Source organism: Melitaea cinxia, chromosome 25, assembly GCF_905220565.1.
Source record: "Melitaea cinxia chromosome 25, ilMelCinx1.1, whole genome shotgun sequence".
NCBI lineage: Eukaryota > Metazoa > Arthropoda > Insecta > Lepidoptera > Nymphalidae > Melitaea > Melitaea cinxia.
Genome location: NC_059418.1, coordinates 11,899,629 through 11,914,842, shown reverse-complemented (window position 1 = coordinate 11,914,842; position 15,214 = coordinate 11,899,629). Strand labels below are relative to the sequence as shown.

The 15,214-nt window shown below is 44.5% G+C and overlaps 1 protein-coding gene across 1 annotated transcript in view; it reads left to right on the top strand.

Annotated features, from left to right (window-relative positions):
* LOC123666127 (GTP-binding protein 2) overlaps positions 1 to 11,252 on the top strand; it is a 38,057-nt gene extending 26,805 nt beyond the window's left edge. Inside the window, exons 13-19 of the mRNA XM_045600334.1 lie at positions 2,352 to 2,378; positions 4,114 to 4,228; positions 6,571 to 6,812; positions 8,196 to 8,483; positions 9,575 to 9,670; positions 9,962 to 10,089; positions 10,988 to 11,252. Of these exons, the coding sequence (XP_045456290.1) occupies positions 2,352 to 2,378; positions 4,114 to 4,228; positions 6,571 to 6,812; positions 8,196 to 8,483; positions 9,575 to 9,670; positions 9,962 to 10,089; positions 10,988 to 11,030 (939 nt within the window). The 3' untranslated portion in view covers positions 11,031 to 11,252. The remainder of the gene's footprint in view (positions 1 to 2,351; positions 2,379 to 4,113; positions 4,229 to 6,570; positions 6,813 to 8,195; positions 8,484 to 9,574; positions 9,671 to 9,961; positions 10,090 to 10,987) is intronic.
* The last annotated feature ends 3,962 nt before the right edge of the window (positions 11,253 to 15,214 follow it).

Below are 15,214 nucleotides of genomic sequence, written 5' to 3'. Positions count from 1 at the left end.
CCGCACTCGACACACACCGCTACACACTGCGCCACACTGCTACACGCTGCCTGCTGGCGCTGCGCCCCGCGCCGCCCGCCGCCGGGGACGTGAGTCGCCGTCACTGAGCCCGCACTCGACACACACCGCTACACACTGCGCCACACTGCTACACGCTGCCTGCTGGCGCTGCGCCCCGCGCCGCCCGCCGCCGGGGACGTGAGTCGCCGTCACTGAGCCCGCACTCGACACACACCGCTACACACTGCGCCACACTGCTACACGCTGCCTGCTGGCGCTGCGCCCCGCGCCGCCCGCCGCCGGGGACGTGAGTCGCCGTCACTGAGCCCGCACTCGACACACACCGCTACACACTGCGCCACACTGCTACACGCTGCCTGCTGGCGCTGCGCCCCGCGCCGCCCGCCGCCGGGGACGTGAGTCGCCGTCACTGAGCCCGCACTCGACACACACCGCTACACACTGCGCCACACTGCTACACGCTGCCTGCTGGCGCTGCGCCCCGCGCCGCCCGCCGCCGGGGACGTGAGTCGCCGTCACTGAGCCCGCACTCGACACACACCGCTACACACTGCGCCACACTGCTACACGCTGCCTGCTGGCGCTGCGCCCCGCGCCGCCCGCCGCCGGGGACGTGAGTCGCCGTCACTGAGCCCGCACTCGACACACACCGCTACACACTGCGCCACACTGCTACACGCTGCCTGCTGGCGCTGCGCCCCGCGCCGCCCGCCGCCGGGGACGTGAGTCGCCGTCACTGAGCCCGCACTCGACACACACCGCTACACACTGCGCCACACTGCTACACGCTGCCTGCTGGCGCTGCGCCCCGCGCCGCCCGCCGCCGGGGACGTGAGTCGCCGTCACTGAGCCCGCACTCGACACACACCGCTACACACTGCGCCACACTGCTACACGCTGCCTGCTGGCGCTGCGCCCCGCGCCGCCCGCCGCCGGGGACGTGAGTCGCCGTCACTGAGCCCGCACTCGACACACACCGCTACACACTGCGCCACACTGCTACACGCTGCCTGCTGGCGCTGCGCCCCGCGCCGCCCGCCGCCGGGGACGTGAGTCGCCGTCACTGAGCCCGCACTCGACACACACCGCTACACACTGCGCCACACTGCTACACGCTGCCTGCTGGCGCTGCGCCCCGCGCCGCCCGCCGCCGGGGACGTGAGTCGCCGTCACTGAGCCCGCACTCGACACACACCGCTACACACTGCGCCACACTGCTACACGCTGCCTGCTGGCGCTGCGCCCCGCGCCGCCCGCCGCCGGGGACGTGAGTCGCCGTCACTGAGCCCGCACTCGACACACACCGCTACACACTGCGCCACACTGCTACACGCTGCCTGCTGGCGCTGCGCCCCGCGCCGCCCGCCGCCGGGGACGTGAGTCGCCGTCACTGAGCCCGCACTCGACACACACCGCTACACACTGCGCCACACTGCTACACGCTGCCTGCTGGCGCTGCGCCCCGCGCCGCCCGCCGCCGGGGACGTGAGTCGCCGTCACTGAGCCCGCACTCGACACACACCGCTACACACTGCGCCACACTGCTACACGCTGCCTGCTGGCGCTGCGCCCCGCGCCGCCCGCCGCCGGGGACGTGAGTCGCCGTCACTGAGCCCGCACTCGACACACACCGCTACACACTGCGCCACACTGCTACACGCTGCCTGCTGGCGCTGCGCCCCGCGCCGCCCGCCGCCGGGGACGTGAGTCGCCGTCACTGAGCCCGCACTCGACACACACCGCTACACACTGCGCCACACTGCTACACGCTGCCTGCTGGCGCTGCGCCCCGCGCCGCCCGCCGCCGGGGACGTGAGTCGCCGTCACTGAGCCCGCACTCGACACACACCGCTACACACTGCGCCACACTGCTACACGCTGCCTGCTGGCGCTGCGCCCCGCGCCGCCCGCCGCCGGGGACGTGAGTCGCCGTCACTGAGCCCGCACTCGACACACACCGCTACACACTGCGCCACACTGCTACACGCTGCCTGCTGGCGCTGCGCCCCGCGCCGCCCGCCGCCGGGGACGTGAGTCGCCGTCACTGAGCCCGCACTCGACACACACCGCTACACACTGCGCCACACTGCTACACGCTGCCTGCTGGCGCTGCGCCCCGCGCCGCCCGCCGCCGGGGACGTGAGTCGCCGTCACTGAGCCCGCACTCGACACACACCGCTACACACTGCGCCACACTGCTACACGCTGCCTGCTGGCGCTGCGCCCCGCGCCGCCCGCCGCCGGGGACGTGAGTCGCCGTCACTGAGCCCGCACTCGACACACACCGCTACACACTGCGCCACACTGCTACACGCTGCCTGCTGGCGCTGCGCCCCGCGCCGCCCGCCGCCGGGGACGTGAGTCGCCGTCACTGAGCCCGCACTCGACACACACCGCTACACACTGCGCCACACTGCTACACGCTGCCTGCTGGCGCTGCGCCCCGCGCCGCCCGCCGCCGGGGACGTGAGTCGCCGTCACTGAGCCCGCACTCGACACACACCGCTACACACTGCGCCACACTGCTACACGCTGCCTGCTGGCGCTGCGCCCCGCGCCGCCCGCCGCCGGGGACGTGAGTCGCCGTCACTGAGCCCGCACTCGACACACACCGCTACACACTGCGCCACACTGCTACACACTGACCCCCGCACTGCGCCCACACTGAGTCCACTCTCAACCCACACTGCGCCCACACGGAACCCACATCGCGATATTATAAAAATAAATATACAAATTATATTAGCACACGTAGACGAAATAAATAAATAGTATAGTTTAATTTTTTTATTTATGAGTTAGAATAAGAACCGGTCGATGGGCTCACTTCTCTTTTAGAGACATTAAGATAAGTGTATCGAGTAATGATGTTGTTGAAAAACACCTATTTCGATAATAAGTAGAATCATTTAAAAAAAGGATATGGGATCAAAAGCCCGTGGATGTATATTTAATTTATAAAAAAACTCCACACTATACCCCACACTGATTAACACACGCTTCACTTTTATTGATAACTACAATTTAAACTTATAATTATAAGATGACGCCTGTTTGAATGAAGATAATTTGATCTGATTTTGACACCATACTGACATTGAGATCACAGTGTCAGGACGTGAGTAAACATTCATTCATTAAAATGATGGCTACCAACCACGGTCTTATATACAGGTCTTGCAACGGAGCCCAATTTCAATGGTGAGAGATTAGTAGGACAGTGTCATAACTTTTCGTTCGCGTCAACGCCGCTGTGTTATAATTGTTTATATTTTAAAACACAAATGCGTGACGTTTGATATGAAAAGACAGAGTGGTATTGTCTTCGTTGCACAGCACACCCAGCGATCGTCACGCCACTGGCGGCCGTAGATTGAAAAGAAACACGTAGACATTAAGCTGACGTACCTCCACTACTGTTGTTACACGACCTGTGTATAAGACCGTGCCTCCAACAGTGCCAAGGTAGCGCAGATGTAATCTTTACTGTCACATTGAATGGAGAAGCCACAAAGGAAATTATGATAGAAATCAATTGGTACGTTCAAGGACGTGTGTACCGCGACACCTCGCACTGACCTACCGAGGATGTAATCTCGATCATTCTCTCTCTCCTACACGGAGAATGAGGCCTATGCCCAGCAGTGGGAAGTTACAAGCTGAATCAACCATCAAAATGTATATATACTTGTATGTAGTAATTTTTATGGGAAACGTACGCTTGAATATATTATTCCTTTCTTAATAAATAATCTGCCATCGAATTTAAATAAAAATTCAAAAACACAACTATAAAAACATATTTAAAAAATTCTTTTTAGACCAACATATAGAGAGAGATTGACATGACCGCATTTATTATTTTTATTATGATTATTACTATTTTTTAACCACTTAATGTTATTTTTTTTTCTTTCCAATTATATTCACACGTATAATCTATATTTGTATAGCTTTATATCATATTTTTATGTTAGCATATAATATCGTGAGTGCACTGTTAAACTGTTCATTATTTTTGCTGCACTGTTTATCACATAAATTGTATCTTTTTGTTTTCTTCTGTAAATAAACAAATAAATAAAATTTCAGGAAACATGCGAGTTTCAAATAGACGAGATTTTCCACGTCGGCGACTCGACCGGCCCCGTCGTTGGCGGCCTGCTGGCGAGGGGGCAGCTGTTCGAGGGTGACAACTTGATTATAGGTCATAAGAATAATAAATAACTTTATTGCAAACATTTTTGAATATCATATCAAAAATTGACCGCTCCAGCGGGGTTCGAACCCGCGTCTCCGACTGACCGTGTCGATGCTCTAGCCAATTAAGCTACGGAACGATGTACCCGCTAGAGCGAAATTTCTGATATGATGATTTTTATTTTTCGGTTTAAGCCTTAACTTTATTGCACACAGTAACATATAACAATTACATAAGTATAAAGCTTAAAGGGAAAAAAATAATTACGTCGCATGCAACGGGCGGTCTTATCACTAGATAGTGATCTCTTCCAGACAAACCACCAGAAAGGAGCTTGTTGAATTTAAGGGCTTGTTCAGCTAGGTCGGCTAGGTTATTTTATATTATTTTATAGTAATACAAACGCCTCACTCAACGGCCCCCACTAGGGTTTAATCCCGTGTTGGGGGTCCGGAAACACACACAATACACAAGCACAAACGTCCAGACCATATGGCTGGGCATAGGTCTCTTTCCCCATGTAGGAGAAGGATCAGAGCTTAATCCACCACGCTGCTACACTACGGGCTGTATATATTCCCTACTACGAGTAACGATCGCTATCAGGTGTACATGATAACAACCGGGACCGACGGCTTAACGTGCTCTCCGAGGCACGGTGGGGAGACCCACAAGGACTGCACAAACACCCAGACCACGGCAAACATCTGTGTGGCCAATAATGTTTGCCGTGACCTGTGCTAACGCGTCGTCATTCAAGGGTTCTTAAAGAGTGATTATTTATTTTATTAAGGTTTAATCTATCTAATATATAAAATTCTCGTGTCATGGTGTTAAAAATTGAACTCCTCCGAAACGACTCGATTTTAATAAAATTTTGTGTGCATATCTGGTAGGTCTGAGAATCTGCCAACATCTACTTTTAATACCCCTAAGTTATAGGGGGGGATTAAGGGTGTTAATAACATATATGGCAAAACAACGTTTGCGGGGTCAGCTAGTTGTTTAATATATTAAGCGTTAGGACACAATTAATTTAAAGGAGTAACTCGTATACTAAGATAATGTAAAATTTAAAAATGCTTTATAATTTTTTTTCGCGTCCAACGTGGTCATAACACCTAAACCCCCCCCCCCCCCTCTATTTGAGGGAACGCAGTTATTTATTTATTTTATAGGTACATTCACAAAATACATACAAAACATTATATATGAATCATTACTACATTATTATAAGTATCCCATTACGGAGTACACAACATTCCACCATATATTAATGTCATGAAGCAAGTATAATTAGGATAACATCACATAAAAAAATTTAAAGTAAAAGTAAAAATCCCACTCACTAACAATAAAATTCATTTTAAAAGATCAATAATCAAATTTATATAAAAAAGTCAAAGGTAAGTCAAGAGAAGTCAGTTAGGAGTACAGGTTATATGTAGAGTGTATTTTAGATGTTGTTTTTGAAGTAAAACTTTCTTACGCATGCTTGGTGGAGGGTGAGATGGTGAATGCGTGACGAGAGCGTTGCGGGAAGTGTGATCGGACGAGGCAAACGGAAGTTGAGGAGATATATAGAGGGATTTAGTTGGAGTTAAATAAGTGTTATGTTAGTCGTGTGGTGTAAAGCACACTAAAACATAGCTTATATTTTAAGTTGGAGAAACGTATTTGTGCAAATTTTCATTAAAATCGGTCTATTATAGTTTAGTATAATTTTGGAAATTAGCCCGGTAGAACGTCTTGACATGAGATCTTTATGTACAGGGTGTTTGACTCCTAACTGCGTTTATACAAATGAGGGGGTTCTGGAGGTGTAATGTATTACGTTGAGTTTAAGAAAGTAATTCCTACTCTTTTATTAAATTCTACTTTGTCTTGATATACAAGTTACTTTCGCAATATATTGGTGCATAATTGTTCAATACGATTTCCTTCGCCCTAAAAACATCGACGAAGAGAAATATTAATATAAATCGTCGCATACAACTCAAGAACCGCACACGGTAACAAATTATTTTCCTCCGAGAATGTTTTTAATTGTAAATTATAGTCGAACACACACACACGACACACGAAGGGTGTACGGAACGAGCCTATCAAAGTGGCTCGTCCATTGAAACGAAGTGCGATATACGAGTGGTGTAGGAAGACGTTTTACGAACTATAACTTGGGTATCTTTAAATACGAACTATAACTTGGGTATCTTTAAATCAAGAGTGAATAGGCATCTTCTAGGCAAGCGCGCACCACCTTAGGCTGCATCTTCACTTGCCTTCAGGTGAGATCGCAGTCAAGCGCTAGTCTATATATTTAAAAAAAAAAAAACGTATTCTGGCAGGCCCGCTGCCGGACGGCTCGTTCGCGCCGGCGCTCGTGCGCTCGGTGTACCGCAACCGCGTGCCGTGCGGCCGCGTGCGCGCCGGCGAGAGCGCCTCGCTGGGGCTGGCGGTGGGCGGGGCGGGGGGCGGGGACAGCGTGCGCGCGCGGCCCGGCCTCGTGCTGCTGGCGCCGCCGCGCGCGCCCGCCGCCGCGCCGCGCCCCGCCTTCGGCGCCTGCCGCCCGGGCCGCTGCCGCGCGCAGGTGAGCGGGGGCGGGGCTGGGGAGTTGAGGGAGGCTCTGTCTGGCGGGCTGGGGCCGCGGGTGCGCGCGACTGCAGACGGAACGGGGAGTGGCGTGTGGCAGATGAGAGGGGAGAGAGGAAGGGCGGTCGCCTGAAGCGGGGGGGGGGGTAATACAGTGAGACCAACGTAGCACATGATTTCTAAAATATCCAACCGAGTCCTCTTTCCACATATCGAGTCCATTATAATATATATATATATATATATATATATATATATATATATATATATATATATATATATATATATATATATAATAATAATAATCACGCCTCTTTCCCGTAAGCGTAGGCAGAAACCACTTCATTCCACTTGCTACGATCCTTACATACTTCTTTCGCTTCGTCCACTTTCATTATTCCCTTCATACACGCTCTTCGGTTTAGGGTACTCTTGACCTGGCGTTTTTTCAAGACGTCCCTTATTTGGTCTCGAAACGTCCGCCTAGGTCTACCCCTTCCAACCCTTCCATCCACGCTCGCCTTATACACTTTTTTCGTCAATCGTTCTTCACTCATTCTCTCGACATGAACAAACCATCGGAGCATACCTTTCTGTCGCCTTATATCTGAGCATCGTCTATTATTTTACAATATTTACAGCCTTATCATAAAGATAGTTCTAGTCAATGTAAAAGTCAATCTAACCTCTTGATACATTGTAAGGGTGTCGACGGTTATGGATTTAGTGTGGATAAAAAATAAGCGGAAGGTGGACTAGACAATTAGAGGCTGTTCCACCTCAATCGATAAAATATATTTTAGATTCACATTTACGAATTTGGTCACCAACCCGCCTGCCCAGCGCGGTGACTATGGGCAAAACACATGAGTTCACGCCATTTTTTGGCACGAACTTATGGAGGCCTATGTCCAGCAGTGGACTGCGATAGACTGAAATGATTTACGAATACAAATATATCAAAAAAATTTACCTGTCAGATAAATTAAATAGCGTTATCCATATTCATATTATCATTTACAACGTAATTAGGAAAAAGATGTCGGACAACCATCTCAAGAAAAAAAAGTGTAACAAAAAGCTCCGACGCACGACCGAAGCTTACTCCTTCAGATCGTCTGTCTAAAGTCTAAATAGACTTAAAAAAGGTTTACTAGTCTAAGAAAAAGATTAATACCATATCAAATGGTAAGTAGACGAATCAAATAACGTTATCGAGTTCCGATAGATGGCATTATGAGAAACGTAACGAGGTCATTCGTTCAGTAAATTTTACCCCTCATATTTTGTTCATACCGCGGTCCTTATATGGATAAAAATGTATCATAACTAATGATACATTAAATTGGTCAAAATTCAAAACCACATAAATCATTTCCAGATCAGCGAATTGGTCCAGACGTCACAAACGTCGCAGAAGAGCCGTAAGAACGCGAGACGCCAAAACAAGAACATCCTGCAAGACATAGCGATGGCGCAGAACGATCTGACGAAGTCTTCGGACACGAAGAACGAAAACGTGTACGTGTCGGATGATGAGGACAAGTTGAACATGCGGATTTCTGAGGCCGACATGCGCATGCCAGATAAGGGTGATAGGGACTGTGTCTGCGGCGATGTAGTGTTTCTAGAAGATCCGAACGATCCAAGGGGATGTATATATTTTCAGGTAGGTTTCGAAGTTGTCGTAAGTACATTTATTTGTTTTTTTTAATAATTAATTAAATATATAATTAGGTCGACAAACAAGCTTATGAATCACCTTATGGTTAACTGAGGTCGGGCACAGCAGGAATTTCCTGCTCAAAATATATATGATGAGCAGGAAATTCCTGCTGTGCCCGACCTCAATGAAACGGAACTACGCGTTATCAAAGATTACTCAAAAAGTAGTTATCAGATCTCAATAAAATTTATACTATGTGACCACATGACAAACATCAGCTTTGGATTAAATTAAAAGTTATTAAAATCGATACACCCAGTAAAAAGTTATTGCGGATTTTCAAGAGTTTCCCTCGATTTCTCTGGGATCCCATCATCAAATCCTGGTTTCCTTATCATGGTACTAAAGGAGGATTGGAGTTATATAATTGGAAAAAAAGCGTCAAGTAAAAACGCATCATTAGATAAAACTCTAAAAGTAGTTGTTAGATCTCAAATAAATTTAAATGGGACCAATTGACACACACCACCTTTCGATTAAAAAAAAAATTGTCGAAATCGGTCCACACGGTTAAAAGTTCTGATGTAACATACATTTAAAAAAATACAGTCGGATTGAGAACCTCCTCCTTTTTTGAAGGCTACTCATCATTGCCCGGGCAGGGTAATATATGGTTTTTAAATGGGGGAAAGCGCTAAAAAGGTATTGTGCCCCGGGCACGAGTTAAGCTCGCTACATCACTGAAAGCGATTAGGGGATTGGAAAGTGAACAATTGTTCTCAAAAAGAAAACTCCATAGATAGTTGGAGCATCTTTCTTGTTGGTAACTTTATTTTCGCATAAAATATACAATAATACTAGCTGACCCCGCAAACGTTTCTTTGCCATATATGTTATTAACCCGCTTAATCCCCCCCCCCCCTTATAACTAAAGGGTATGAAAAATAGATGTTGGCCGATTCTCAGACCTACCCGATATGCCCACAAAATTTTATTAAAATCGGTCGAGCCGTTTCGGAGGAGTTCAATGTTTAACACCATGAGACGAGAATTTTATATATTAGAAGATATGTATATTTTTTTTTTCATTACAGGCATCAGTACATGTGCTGAGGCACTCCACCGCGATATACCCGGGCTTTCAGTGCTCAGTACACGTCGGCAATGTACGGCAGACTGCCATCATAGAGGTGAGACAAGCGAACTCATTGCATATAAAAATTAGCGTGCTTTAGACCAACGACTGAAGTAAGACTTCTGCACAATATGCCTGCACTGTGTCTTAGATATACGAAATGTAACTGGCCATGAGAGGAAGAGAGAAAGAAAATGTGTGCACGCACCGTTCGCCTCGCCCGATCACACTTTTCGTAACGGTCACACATTTACCCCAAGTCAAGTTTACGTAAAGAAGTTTTACTTAAAAAAATGATGTTTACACTCAACATTTGGGTGTTTCATAGACTCTACATTTGTTCCAGGGTATAATGTCACCGAACAACGTCCTGAGGGCCGGTGAAGCGGCCTCAGTGCTGTTCAGGTTCTCGAGATGCCCCGAGTACTTGGTGAAGGGAAGGAGGCTGATCTTCACAGCGGGGTTGGGGACCCGGTTAGTATGGGTTACGGGGTACGCCTGAAGGGTATTCACACTCACACACACTTCAGCCTATCGCAGTCCACTGCTGGACATAGGCCTCCCCAAGTTCGCGCCACACATCCCGGTCTTCCGCAATCCTCATCCAGCCTACACCGACAATCTTACGTAGATCGTCGGTCCAACGGGCCGGAGGACGTCCCACACTGCGTTTGCCAAGACGCGGTCTCCACTCTAGGACCCGTCTACTCCAACGGCCATCGGTCCTGCGACACAGATGACCAGCCCACTGCCACTTCAACTTGCTAATTCTGTGGGCTATGTCGGTTACCTTCGTTCTCTCGCGGATAGTCTCATTTCTAATCCTGTCTTTGAGAGAGACCCCAAGCATAGCCCGTTCCATTGCACGTTGAGCGACTTTAAAGGGTATTACTTTGAAGGGTATTACATTGTATTTATGTTTCAGATTTATTTGACAAAATTCTTTAAATATTTAACGGTCTACAGAATCGTCCAATCCCCAATCCCCCCAGGAGCTCTGGTGACCTTACTCACCAACAGGAACACAATACTGCTTGAAAACAGTATTATTTAGCTGTGATCTTCTGTAAGGTCGAGGTACTACCCCAGTCGGGCTGCTCCATATTTTGAGCAGGAAGTTCCTACTGTGCCCTACCTCAGTTAAATTGGGGATAAGGTCGAAAACGCGATTGCAATACTTCTGGTGTTGCAGACATCTACAAGCTACGGTAATCGCTTACCATCAGGTGAGCCGTACGCTTGTTTGCCGACCTAGTTACATGAAAAAGAAAAGCCGGACGGGTGACAGCCCTACTCTCAGCCTCACCAAATGTTAGTGTCATAATTTAAACGATTGCCAATTATACAAATTTATAAAATTATTTTGTTTCAGAGCTATCGGACGAGTAACACAGACATTTCCGTACATACCGTGAAGATAATGTTCTAAGTACAAGATCTCTTGAAATATCTAGATAAATTTAATTTGTAAAACTTTTTGATAATCATTTTGCAACAATCAGTCGTCTTTGACTCGAAGATTTGAAATAATTTAAAGAGAACCCTTGTCTTCTCGATTAGGTTTAAATAAGTTTAAAAAATAAAATAACAAGAATTATAAATTTGTGTTCTTTTATTAATAAAATATTTGAATAATATTCTTTTAATAGTTATTATTTATGGTGATTGACTTTAAGATTCTAATTAAAGTAATTAAAAAAAAGACGGGAATATTTAGTGATTACTGTCAAATATTTAGGGACAATTTCAATATTAATAAATGTTTTTTTTTTTTCAAAATTTATTTAATACAAACTATTTTCTCTTCATCGTAAACTTAACTTGTCTATATTTAGACAAAATGACAATTTGTAATACCAAAAGAGTTTTTAAGAAATTTTAATTTAATTTCTGTAGTAAATACTATTAGTAAAATTATAAAAAAAAATACATAGAAAATATATGATATGTCCTCATTATTTAGATCTGCGTTTGTACAATAACTAAGACACCTTGACTATCCAGTGTTAAATTCTGTAAAATACCATAACAAAAAAAGCACGCATACAAAGTACACGTCAGAAACGAAACTTCTTTGGCAAACTAATTTTTAAGTCTCGTTTATATTTATACAAATCTAAAGCTTTAGATTTCCGTTCCAGCGCCATCGACAAAAACATTGCCGTTTCATCCGTAAAAATTTTACGATCATGCGCCTACAGAAGTTTCACTTCAATAAAAAAAAACTGAAAATATAAACTTTTTTTTATGTCATAAGGTCGGCAAACAAGCGTACGGCTCACCTGATGGTAAGCGATTACCGTAGCTTATAGACGCCTGCAACACCAGAAGCATCGCAAGCGCGTTGCCGACCCAACCCCCAATCCCCCCAGGAGCTCTGGTCACCTTACTCACCAACAGGAACACAATACTGCTTGAAAACAGTATTGTTTAGCTGTGATCTTCTGTAAGGTCGAGGTACTGCCCCAGTCGGGCTGCTCCATATTTTGAGCAGGAAATTCCTGCTGTGCCCTACCTCAGTTCAACTAAATAACTCTTTTTTTTTGCTTTAATTTTACTAAAAAATAAATTTGTTATCAAATGACATGTTGTTTTATTTTTCTTATTAGACTACCCGGACAGACTTCGTTAAGTAAAAAGTTAATTGAGTTTTATTTATATAGATATTTCTTATTTTTTAATATTAAAGCCTTCCGTTGGCCTTGAGGAACATACAAAAAAATAAATTAGCGGAATCGGTCGAGCCATTCTCGAGTTATGCGCTTAGCAACATTCATTTTTATTTATATAGATTTTATTGATGAAGATAATGAAGTCTCAAGCGGAAGATGCACATAAGTTAATAATAATCATGATATACCTTTTTAAAATCCTTGTATAGTGCCCTTCAATTTGATACCCATATTGTATTATTCGAGAAAAATTTTTTTTTTCATTAACTACAATGGCTTCGCGCAACCGCCATGTTTGATTTTTTTTTAATGTCACCTATCTAACAACACTTGGGCAGCTAAGACGAACCTAACGATACCTCAATTATGTAAATCCGTTCAGTGGTTCTGGAAATATGAGGTAGTAAAGAATATTACATACAAATATACATGCATACAAGATACACGCGAAAAACATAACCCTTCCTTGGCAGTCGGGTAAAAATAGAACTTGAGAGCCTAAATCTATTAATTAACAGCAACTCTTCCATTCATCATTGCGAAAAGAAATATGCCATATGTGAAAAAAAATAAATGCTTTCAATTTAAAAAAAAAAACATCAAAATCGGTACAACCAGTTGTAGCGATATTGATGATAGATGTCGCTACACAGTAAAAAGTTATAACACAAAAAGTTAAAAGATACTGAGTCAAATTGAAAACTTTCTCCTTTTTTGAAGTCTGTTAAAAATAGAAATTAATTATCCTAAACAACAGTAAAATTAGAAAGTTAAGGCCCTGTTTCACCAGCTGTGGATAACGCTGTTTGAGGAAAGACAATATCTGACAGTAAAACGTTTCTGATTATTCTTTTTTAAAATCGAGTTGTACTATATTAATGAGATATTTAAATTCGCACATATTAGTTTTAAGGTTGCAGTTTATTCAATATTAATTGAGACCTGCGGTCACCAACCCACCTGCCCAGCGTGGTGAATATGGGCTATGGGACTGCGAAAGGCTGCTGTGATGATGATGATGATGAGGAATAAGGAGATTGCTCTATCCATGTTCTCGTTTCCGCTCGCGCTGTGAAAGTCTATTTGTATCACGGTCTTATATATAGGTCATTCTGGCCAAAATCAGAGTTCGTGAACACTCTTTGTGTGAATGTGACCTTGACGAAGGCACCAATTTTGACGGGACTTTTACTGGCAGATAGCTGATGTAATAAGGATTATCTTACTTTTATTTTAGAATTTTATTTTATTTTATAACTCTGCGAACTGAAAAATAACTTTTTTGTTAAATTCCACGCAGACGAAGTCTCGGGCACAGCTAGTTATTCATCATTACATCATCATCATATCATATATATATTTATATATATATATATATATATATATATATATATATACAAGAATCGCTCGTTGAATAGTACTAGATAACGGCACAGCAACGGTTTTTTTTAATACCGTAAAGATAAATACACCGGAACGCATATCAGAACGTAAAATTATGGTTATAATCTATGTTATAATAAAAGACAGATCATACGTCAAAACAAACATTTTTCAGTTTTCTCTCAAACACATAAAACGTAACTATTAACTATAAATTATAAAAGCCATTATAAGCAAAGAATTGAACTGAACTCTTAAAACGATTCTATTTTTAAACCGTTTCTGTACTTAAACAACAGTTAATGCGTTGATTTTGTATATTTTTTTAATCATAAACATTAATAAATCGAGATCAATCTCTAGAAATTAATAGTAAACAAAGTTACGTTAAATTTTCGTTTATTATGGTTATTTTGAGTAAACGTATTTCTTGTAGCGTTAAATGGACGAAAATATTTAGTATTAAGAGTGCTGTTTATAAAACGTGAGTGGAATATAGAAAAAACTCGTCACTGTACGAAATTACGAAGTCTTATGAAGACGTAAGTAGGTTTTTGATTTTTGTTTATTCTTATTATCCTTTATTAGCATAACAGACGCAAGAAATCATACTGAGTTTTCGTTATTTAAGTTAGTTTTTATTATAATAGGTTAATGTATTATTTAAGACTAGCTTGTACTTAAGTGTAATAATTATGATTTATAACTGAGGCAGGGTACAGCAGGTAATATCCTCCTCAAAATCTGTAGTATCAACTGAGGTAGGGCACAGCAGGAATTTCCTGCTCAAAATATGGAGCCCGACTGGGGTAGTACCTCGACCTTACAGAAGATCACAGCTAAATAATACTATTTTTAAGCAGTATTATGTTCCTGTTGGTGAGTAAGGTGACCAGAGCTCCTGGGGGGATTGGGGATTAGGTCGGCTATGTGCTTTCGATGCTTCTGGTGTTGCAGGCGTCTATAAGCTACGGTAGTCTCTTACCATCAGGTGAGCCGTATGCTTGTTTCTCGACCTAGTGGTATAAAAAAAAAATAGCTCAACTGGGAAATACCGCGATCTTACGGAAGATCACACCTGAATAATACTGCTTTCAAGCAGTGTTGTGTTCTGTGGTGAGTAAGGTAGAGAGCTCCCGAACAGGGTTGGAAATGCGCTTGCCATGCTTCTGGTGTTGCAGGCGTCTTTAGGCTACGGTAATCACTTACCGTCCGTTGAAGTGGGGTAGGTTTGTTGATTCTTTATTTAATTGAAAACTGGTGATTGTGATGAGACCCATTTTAGATTAATTGAGGCGACCCTTTGGCACAATGGTCACACGGCAAACATTTGTATTGGGCATACAGATGTTTGCTGTGGCCTGTACGTTTGTGCTTGCATGTTGGTTCCGAACCCCTGACACAGGAGATAAATCGGCCAGAAGCCGTTGAGGCATTTATTTCTTTGTTTATCTGTTGAGTGCTTTTAACAAGTTAAACAAAGTCAGTTTTGTTTTGTTTGTGAGTAAACAGTTAATATATAAAAGTCTATATTTCCACAGGTT